At 42.2% G+C, this 10556-nt stretch overlaps 1 protein-coding gene across 1 annotated transcript; it reads left to right on the forward strand.

Moving 5' to 3' along the window:
- Positions 1–6707: 6707 nt before the first annotated feature.
- LOC121552675 (B2 bradykinin receptor-like) lies at positions 6708–9766 on the forward strand. The gene is made up of 2 exons (XM_041865684.2): positions 6708–6866; positions 7624–9766. The coding sequence occupies exon 2, from the start codon at positions 7631–7633 to the stop codon at positions 8744–8746; it is 1116 nt and encodes a 371-aa protein (XP_041721618.1). The 5' UTR covers positions 6708–6866; positions 7624–7630; the 3' UTR covers positions 8747–9766.
- Positions 9767–10556: the final 790 nt, after the last annotated feature.

Here is a 10556-nt window from a genome sequence, read left to right on the forward strand (position 1 = left end):
ATCACTGCCTTATTGCCAGCGTCCGTAATGGGTCTGCGGTCAAACAACCACCCCTCATCACTGTCAAACGCTCCCTAAAACACTTTAGCGAGCAGGCCTTTCTAATTGACCTGGCCCGGGTATCCTGGAAGGATATTGACCTCAGTCCGTCAGTAGAGGATGCCTGGTTGTTCTTTAAAAGTGCTTTCCTCTCAATCTTAAGAACTAAGAACAGATATAGCCCCTGGTTCTCCTCAGACTTGACTGTCCTTGACCAGCACAAAAACAACTTGTGGCATACTGCATTAGCATCGAACAGCCCCCGCGACATGCAACTTTTCAGGGAAGTCAGGAACCAATAGACACAATCAGTTAGGAAAGCAAAGGCTAGCTTTTTCAAACAGAAATGTGCATCCTGTAGCACTAACTCCAAAAAGTTTTGGGACACTGTAAAGTCCATTGAGAATAAGAGCGCCTCCTCCCAACTGCCCACTGCACTGAGGCTAGGAAACACTGTTACCACCGATAAATCTATAATAAACGAGAATTTCAACAAGCATTTTGCTACGGCTGGCCATTCTTTCCACCTGGCTACCACTACCCCGGCCACCAGCTCTGCACCCTCCGCTGCAACTTGCCCATGCCCCCCCCCCGCTTCTCCTTCACACAAATTCAGACAGCTGATGTTCTGAAAGAGCTGAAAAATCTGGATAACTAGAATTTGCTGGGCTAGACAATCTGGACCCTTTCTATCTAAAATTATGCGCCAAAATTGTCGCAACCCCTATTACTAGCCTGTTCAATCTCTCTTTCGTAACGTCTGAGATCCCCAGATCATCCCCCTCTTCAAACTGTTACAGACCTATATCCATCCTGCCCTTCAAAAGTATTTGAAAGCCAAGTTAACAAACAGATCACCGACCATTTAGAATCCCACCATACCTTCTCCACTATGCAATCCGGTTTCCGAGCTGGTCATGGGTGCACCTCAGCCACGCTCAAGGTCCTAAACGATGTTATAACCGCGATCGATAAAAGACAGTACTGCGCAGCCGTCTTCATCGACCTGGCCAAGGCTTTCGACTCTGTCAACCACCGCATTCTTATTGGCAGAATAAATAGCCTTGGTTTCTCAAATGACTGCCTCGCCTGGTTCACCAACTACTTCTCAGATAGAGTTCAATGTGTCAAATCGGAGGGCCTGTTGTCTGGACTTCTGGCAGTCTCTATGGGGGTGTCACACGGTTCAATTCTTGGGCCGACTCTATTCTCGGTGTATATCAATGATGTCGCTCTTGCTGCTGGTGACGCTCGGATCCACCTCTATGCGGACTACACCATTTTGTATACATCTGGCCCTTCATTGGACACTGTGTTAACAAACCTCCAAACGAGCTTCAACGCCATACAACACTCCTGCTCTTAAACACTAGTAAAACTAAATGCATGCTCTTCAACCGAACACTGCTTGCACCCACCCACCCGACTAGAATCACTACTCTCGGCGGGTCTGACCTAGAGTATGTGGACAACTACAAATACCTATGTGTCTGGTTAGACTGTAAACTCTCCTTCCAGACTCACATTAAGCATCTCCAATCAAAAGATAGATCTAGAATCGGCTTCCTATTTCACAACAAAGCCTCCTTCACTCATGCTGCCAAACATGCCCTCGTAAAACTGACTATCCTACCGATCCTTGACTTCGGTGATGTCATTTACAAAATAGCCTCCAACACTCTACTCAGCAAATTGGATGTAGTCTATCACAGAGCCATCCATTTTGTCACCAAAGCCCCATATACTACCCACCACTGTGACCTGTACGCTCTTGTTGGCTGGTCCTCACTACATATTCGTTGCCAAACCCACTGGCTCCAGGCCATCTATAAATCACTGCTAGGCAAATCCCCGCCTTATCTTAGCTCATTGGTCACCATAGCAACACCCACCCGTAGTCTGCGCTCCAGCAGGTATATCTCACTAGTCATCCCCAAAGCCAACACCTCCTTTGGCCGCCATTCCTTCCAGTTCTCTGCTGCCAATGACTGGAACGAACTGCTAAAATCTCTGAAGCTATAGACTCTTATCTCCCTCACTAACTTTAAGCATCAGTTGTCAGAGCAGAATACCGATCACTGCACCTGTACACAGCCATTCTGAAATTAGCCCACCCAATTACCTCATCCCCATATTGTTATTTATTTTGCTAATTTGCAACCCAGTATCTCTATTTGCACATCATCTTTGGCACATCTATCATTCCAGTGTTAATACGAAATTGTAACTATTTTGCACTATGGCCTATTTATTGCCTTACCTCCATAATATACTACATTCGCACACACTGTATATATATTTTCTGTTGTATTTTTGACTTTATGTTTTGTTTACCCCATATCTAACTCTGTGTTGTTGTTTTTATCGCACTGCTTTGCTTTATCTTGGCCAGGTCGCAGTTGTAAATGAGAACTTGTTCTCAACTGCCTTACCTGTTTAAATAAAGGTGAAAAAAATAATAAATACATATACTGATCCAATTGCATTTAGTAGCCCAACAGCACAAGGAACGAATGAATGTTTGAGCACATTATTTTTTGCCATGGGCATTCTGAAGCGCCAGCCAGAGGGAAGCCTCTCGAACTGAGGGTGGGAGGGGTCACCAACGACAGCCAGCGCCTTCTTTTTGGTTGCCTTGTGGAACAGACTGCTGAACTATGGTCGACCAATTACTTTGCTGGCTGTGTTTACACTTCTGGTAAATTTGCTTTTTCTCCTCATGCTCAGTTTACCATACCGGACTGTCATATTGAATGTGAGGATGCTCTCCACCAAACTACTTTCCAGAACATCCTGGCTGATCCAAAACCCCTTCAATTTTCTGATTAAAAACAGGCGCTGGCTACCTTTTTTAAAAATACAGTCTGCATTCTCTGTAAAACGCACCTTGTTATCAATTTGTGTCCCTAGGTATTTTAAACACTCAACCACCTCCACTGGTTGAGCAAAATTATTAATCATATCACTTTAGTAAATGATTTTAAAAGGATGATTTAGAATGGGAAGATGTACCAAAATACATTTAAATAAATACAAAATCTAGAAGAATGAAGCAATTTTTTTCCAAAAATGCAATGCCAAAATGCCACGGTAATTCAAGAACGACCCACTCCATAATGTCAAAGTGAAAAGAAAATGCTATAAATGTTTACAAATGAATAAAAACTAAATAACTAAAATGTCTTTATTGTATATAAGTATTCACCCCCTTTGTTATGACAAGCCTAAATAAGTTAAGAAAATTGTCTTACTTACAAATCACATAGTAAGTTTGAAGTTCCTCTGTGTGCAAGGACTGGGGAGTTTTTCAGGATAAAAAGAAATGGAATGAAGCTATGCACAGCTAAAATCCTGGAGGAAAACCTGGTTCAGTCTGCTTTCCTCCAGACACTGGGACATGAATTCACCTTTCAGCAAGAAAATAATCTGCACTGGTGTTGCTTAAGACAGTGAATGTTCCTGAGTGGCCTAGTTACAGTTTTGACCTAAATCTGCATGAAAATCTATGGCAAGACTTGAAAATGGCTGTCTAGCAATGATCAACAACCAACTTGACAGAGCTTGAACAATTTTGAATAAAATAATGGGCAAATATTGCACAATGTGTGCAAAGCTATTACAGATTTACCCAAAAAGACTTACAGCTGTAATCACTGCCAAAATAACAATAATTTGGGGGTGTGCTTATACAGTGGGGAAAAAAAGTATTTAGTCAGCCACCAATTGTGCATGTTCTCCCACTTAAAAAGATGAGAGGCCTGTAATTTTCATCATAGGTACACGTCAACTATGACAGACAAAATGAGGGAAAAAACCCCAGAAAATCACATTGTAGGATTTTTAATGAATTTATTTGCAAATTATGGTGGAAAATAAGTATTTGGTCAATAACACAAGTTTCTCAATACTTTGTTATATACCCTTTGTTGGCAATGACACAGGTCAAACGTTTTCTGTAAGTCTTCACAAGGTTTTCACACACTGTTGCTGGGATTTTGGCCCATTCCTCCATGCAGATCTCCTCTAGAGCAGTGATGTTTTGGGGCTGTCGCTGGGCAACACAGACTTTCAACTCCCTCCAAAGATTTTCTATGGGGTTGAGATCTGGAGACCGGCTAGGCCACTCCAGGACCTTGAAATGCTTCTTACGAAGCCACTCCTTCGTTGCCCGGGCGGTGTGTTTGGGATCATTGTCATGTTGAAAGACCCAGCCACGTTTCATCTTCAATGCCCTTGCTGATGGAAGGAGGTTTTCACTCAAAATCTCACGATACATGGCCCCATTCATTCTTTCCTTTACACGGATCAGTCGTCCTGGTCCCTTTGCAGAAAAACAGCCCCAAAGCATGATGTTTCCACCCCCATGCTTCACAGTAGGTATGGTGTTCTTTGGATGCAACTCAGTATTCTTTGTCCTCCAAACACAACAAGTTGAGTTTTTACCAAAAAGTTATATTTTGGTTTCATCTGACCATATGAAATTCTCCCAATCCTCTTCTGGATCATCCAAATGCACTCTAGCAAACTTCAGACGGGCCTGGACATGTACTGGCTTAAGCAGGGGGACACGTCTTGCACTGCAGGATTTGAGTCCCTGGCGGCGTAGTGTGTTACTGATGGTAGGCTTTGTTACTTTGGTCCCAGCTCTCTGCAGGTCATTCACTAGGTCCCCCCTGTGTGGTTCTGAGATTTTTGCTCACCGTTCTTGTGATCATTTTGACCCCACGGGGTGAGATCTTGCGTGGAGCCCCAGATCGAGGGAGATTATCAGTGGTCTTGTATGTCTTCCATTTCCTAATAATTGCTCCCACAGTTGATTTCTTCAAACCAAGCTGCTTACCTATTACAGATTCAGTCTTCCCAGCCTGGTGCAGGTCTAGAATTTTGTTTCTGGTGTCCTTTGACAGCTCTTTGGTCTTGGCCATAGTGGAGTTTGGAGTGTGACTGTTTGAGGTTGTGGACAGGTGTCTTTTATACTGATAACAAGTTCAAACAGGTGCCATTAATACAGGTAACGAGTGGAGGACAGAGGAGCCTCTTAAAGAAGAAGTTACAGGTCTGTGAGAGCCAGAAATCTTCCTTGTTTGTAGGTGACCAAATACTTATTTTCGACCATAATTTGCAAATAAATTCATTAAAAATCCTACAATGTGATTTTCTGGAGAAAAAATTTCTCAATTTGTCTGTCATAGTTGACGTGTTCCTATAATGAAAATTACAGGCCTCTCTGATCTTTTTAAGTGGGAGAACTTGCACAATTGGTGGCTGACTAAATACTTTTTTTGTCTTTTTACACACAACCCACAGACGTCAATTCAACGTTGGTTCAATGAAATTATGTGGAAACAACGTAGATTCAACCAGTGTGTGCCCAGTGGGAAGTGTTTCTTGCATATCCCAACTCCCCCTGAGACACCCACAGGGAGTGGAGTCACAGCCAGGGTCACCATTGTCCAACACCCCTGGAGTTAAGTGTTTTTCTCAAGGGCACAGCAACAGATTTTTTGACCTTTTGTTACTGGCCCAACTCTCTAACCTCGAGGCTTCATGCCACCCCCAAATGATCATGTCCCTGGGTGGGCAGAAGATGTTTCTAACATGTATTGGCTCAGGGGTGAATACTTCTCTAATCAGGATATATTCATGTTTTATTTTTCCTTAATAAAAAAAAATATATAAATATATCCACTTTGACATTATCGAAATTTTGTGTAGATCGTTGACAAAAAAATTACAATTAAATCCATTTGAATCCCACTTTTTAACACAAAAGTAATTGAAGAAATCCAAGGGGGGTGAATACTTATGATAGGCACTGTATTTTACTCTACTTTCTGTATTATTATAGAACAATGCCCTAGAAGCTAAAAAAAAGTTTAAGAAAGCTGGCACAGCAAGGATGGCAAGTAAATTGTATCCCTGTAGTGACCATTTACCTAGATTCAGGTCCAGGCCAAGGTCATAAAATAAACAACTTAAAAACAATGACATGCTTTATAAGGAGAGAAAACCTTATGTTCTGCAAATCTAATAGCTTTTCTGTGCGAACATGATAAACAAATTATATCGGGGGGTTGCTGGACGTACTTTACAAGATTAGGCTGTAGAAGCCCAGAGGCTCAGGGGATTCAAAGGCCGGTGTTCCCACTGGTCCAGAAAGGCTGGTTGCTTTAGTGCAATACAGTCCTATAGCCTAGCCATGGCTGTTTTCTGTGAAACTGTTTCATTATTAATGCTGGAGTCCAAACTTCCAACCAAATGTACATTGAACATGACAGAAATAGTACCATACTGTGTGTACAGTGTGTTTCATCAGTCAAATTGAATTTTAGTTTACCTGGTAAAATGAATCTGGCAAGTTTGTTTGAAAGAGAACTGAGACAAGCTCCACAGCCAATTTATAATATCCTCAGATTGAATCAAACAAAAATAGGACAAGGTTTAACTCTGGATACATGTATTCAAAACATTTAAACCTCTCTAATGGACTTTCCCACACTTATATGGATCTAGCTCAATGCAGTTTACTTGCAAACCATTCCTACTGTAAATGTGGCTCCTTTTATATCTCTCCAATGAAACAACAGTGGGTCATGGTTTCGATAAATAGTTGAGCCAGAAAGAAGTAGGCCTACTTAGGGGAAAACCTGGGCTGTGCTGGAGGCCAAGTGACGACATTGGGATGATCTGTGTTCGGCTCATATAAGAGCGGCCATCCTCCCAGAACGCTCTTCAGAGGAGGCCAGATGGTCATGCTGATAATACATCAGGAATGAACCCGGAGAAGGAGCACATCTGGACTGAGACCACAAAGCTCTGGAGATAAGGTGAGTTAGCCTCAAAGCCAACAGGGATCTTCATGGAATGAGAAAGATAAAGGGGGGAAAATGTTCAATTGTGATTAAAGGCAATGTTTTATGTTTTTAATTTTTATTGTATGCAGCGCATGCTAAATTTTGGCAGCATGGAAATTTATTCTAAGGATGTAAAGAGAAATAATTCAATGTGGTTAAATTGGAACGGATCCAAGTTAAAAATAGCAAAAAGTTGTATACACTCCTCAACATATAATGAATGGGCCATTTTTACGGTCAGGAAAATGAGTACTGTATGAACATTGAGCACAGATAGACAACACACACAGAAGCTAAACAGAGCACTAACTGAGCTTGTATTTTTTCTTACATAGTTTTGAAAATGTGCTATTGCTTCAGTTATGTAATGGACCAACACAAGTCATGGCACTACTATTTCTTCTTATCAGAATGAATCAAGGTCTAGTAATGTTAGCAGACTTGAGGGATTCCTGAGCTGTAGTCTACTCCCATCAGTGAAACACTACACTGGTATCTGTTTCTCGTTAGTCACGTACAGTATTTCACATTTTCCACTGTTAAAAGTAAAGGTATGACTTAGTACGGCCAGGAAAAACCCATGAATCGTTATGTGTCACCCCTTAGGTGGATTCTCATATTGTGTCTCCTTTTCCTTAGGATGTTGCAGTTCAATGATTTCAAAATTTTTTGACACTATGTGAACAAACATGGAAAAAAGACAAATAGTTAAATTAATACTTTCTTCCAGTTTCCCAATGTTCCTGAACACAACCGAGAGGCTCCTCCCCACTGAGGACCCATACTCAGAGCTGGATTGGACTGAGTTGGACCCCTACAACTGTACACTACTGTACAACTACACTGCAGCCTGGGACTGGCTCTCCACCTACCAGCCAGCCTACCTGGTTCTGCTCAGTGTGGTGGGCGTGTTGGCCAACGGCCTGGTCCTCTATGTCTTTTGCCTGCAGAGAAAGCAATGCACCGTGGCCGATGTCTACCTGGGCAACCTGGCTGCTGCCGACCTGGTCATGGTGTCCTGTCTACCCTTCTGGGCCGCTACCATCAATAACGGCTACCACTGGGCGTTCGGTGAACCAATGTGCAAGCTGGTCAACGTGGCCATCTCCATGAACTACTACTGTAGTGTTTTCTTCCTGGTGCTGGTTAGCGTTGATCGCTACCTGGCTCTGGTCCGTCCCATGTGCCAAAGCCGGCTGCGAAGGGCGACCTGGGCCAAGCGCATCTGCCTGGGGATATGGATCGTGGGGTTCCTGCTGAGTCTGCCCACCCTGTTCTTCCGCAGGGTGAAATACGTGGCCAAGGCGGGGGTGACGGCCTGCTACCTGGCTTACCCCCAGCCGGACTGGGAGATCCAGCGCAATGTCACCATTAACGTGGTTGGGTTCCTGCTTCCTGTGATAGTGGTGGCGTACTGCAGTCGCCACATTGTGATCACTCTGAAAAATGGTCAGATCAGAAAAACTCCTAGGGTGAGGTCAGAGAGGAAGGCCACACCACTGGTCCTGACCGTCCTCACTGTCTTCCTCATCTGCTGGACACCCTACCAGGTGGTGCGCTTCCTGGACACGCTGGATTACCTCCAGGTCACTCCAGGGTGCCTCTGGGGTCACATTCTGGACATTAGCATACAGCTGTCCACATACCTGGCATACACCCACAGTGCCATTAACCCTTTCCTGTATGTCATTGTGGGGAGACACTTCAGGAAGAGAGCAAAAGAAGTGTTCAGGACAATGTTAAACCGTAGATTGACAGAGAAATGGTTCCTGATGGTTAATTTCACCTCCAGTGGACGACTGGACACTCAAAGGATACAATGTAAACAACTTGTGAAACAAACTGTGATGTGACAAGAGTGTCTGTCTTGAAGTCTGTCCGTCCGTCCATCTGAACTGATCCAGACTGAAACATTTAATATTCAGCTGTTTTTACTTATTGTAAATATGTTCTGTCTTCTAATCGGATCAATCTCCGTCAGTCGTTTGTGTGAGACCAAATGAGGTGAACAAGTGATCAGGGACTTCCAGATATTTCTGTCTTTGTTAAACTTGTAATTACCGGAGGACATCTGTTCCGAATCATTAAGATGTTTATTAATACAAATAGTCAATTTAGCTGTCTACAAAATTCTACCTCGTAAGCTATCTAACTCCTGTTGTAATTCCTTTGTTGATTTATGGAGAAATACAGACTACAGACTCAATTCGGGTGCACGACACTGAAGATTTATGCTGTAATGTAGACGCTAAATTACGACTGTCTGGTGTAGAAGATTAATCTAAATGTGATCTATGAAGTCATTCATTGTCATTGAGCCCCTTTTCACTTTGATGGAGTGTGCCAGTATGAGAAATGACTCTCCTAAAGCAGTACTATGAATGGGACTTAATGCACTGGGGACTAATTGAAATGTAAAAGTTTGTATTGTCCTTTAAAAAGCTCATATAATTTTTTCTTCTTGGCCACTAAATCAAAAGAGGTTCTGGTTGAAAGGTCAGTATTTCTTATCAATCCAGTGCAAAAAAATATGTAGTTATTGCATAAAAATTACTTTTGTATGTATCAAAATGCTGTCAACTACTGTGATGATATAAATAAATCCATGCGGTGTTTGAGTACTAAACAGAGCTCTATTTCTCAGTAGTCTTTGTGCACTGTTGACCCAGACTAATACTTGCGTTATGACAACTCCTAACACTGATATACTGTGTGGAGCACTTTGCTTACACCAACAATCAGCTTGTTCTCACAATACTTCTGGCTACATACAGTACACCCCTCTATGACATCCCTCCAACAATACATTTATCAAGTGTTTGACAAAATATTTTATCATTTCCCCCCTTCATAGTGGATGTTGAGCCAAAAAGAGTTTGTATGAGCATAAACTGAAAACCTGTGGGATTCACTCTCAGATGCAATCTGTGATGTATGCTCTGAACTTAAATAAACCTTATTAAGAAACTTCCCAATGTACCTGGAGTTGGCTGGAAACTGTTTAAAGGAGGTCACAGAGTAGTTACCAGAAAGATCTTTCTCCTCTGTTGTAAAATGTTACGCTACAGTGTGCCCCACTGAGCATGACCCTGATGTTAACCAATACTACATTGATGAGTGTAGATGGACTTGGATCTGACAACCGTTCAGAAGGCAGCCACCAGAGGTCAGTATGTTACCACAGATTGCACTTGATTGAAACACACTCATACAATCTGTAAAAAAAAATAACTATGCTGTAAATGACTATGTTCAGACCACTTAAAGTTTAGGCTTACACACCACATAAATTGCATAAAGGAAAACATGGTGCTATTCCTTATATGCATTTGAAAGCAAGACATACATAGGGACTCACTGCTTGAATGTACCAAAAACACATATTTAAATAAGAACTCATATCACAAAATAAATCATACCTACTGCAACTGTTTTTCATTACTTTGCTTTTCAGTAAGGACACCATAATGGTATACTCATTGTGGTGGTATAATCAATGGTTTGATCATGATCAGGTATTTAAATGATCACTTTAAATACAGACTTCCACAGGGCCTCTCTGTATTCCCTTGCATTCTTAGCTCTGATGTCACATACCACCTAAGCCTAGTTCAGCCAATTGGGCTTTAGCACATCTGGAGACGTTTACTTCTGTATAACAGG

The sequence above is a fragment of the Coregonus clupeaformis genome, chromosome 36 (assembly GCF_020615455.1).
Source record: "Coregonus clupeaformis isolate EN_2021a chromosome 36, ASM2061545v1, whole genome shotgun sequence".
In the NCBI taxonomy this organism is placed as follows: domain Eukaryota; kingdom Metazoa; phylum Chordata; class Actinopteri; order Salmoniformes; family Salmonidae; genus Coregonus; species Coregonus clupeaformis.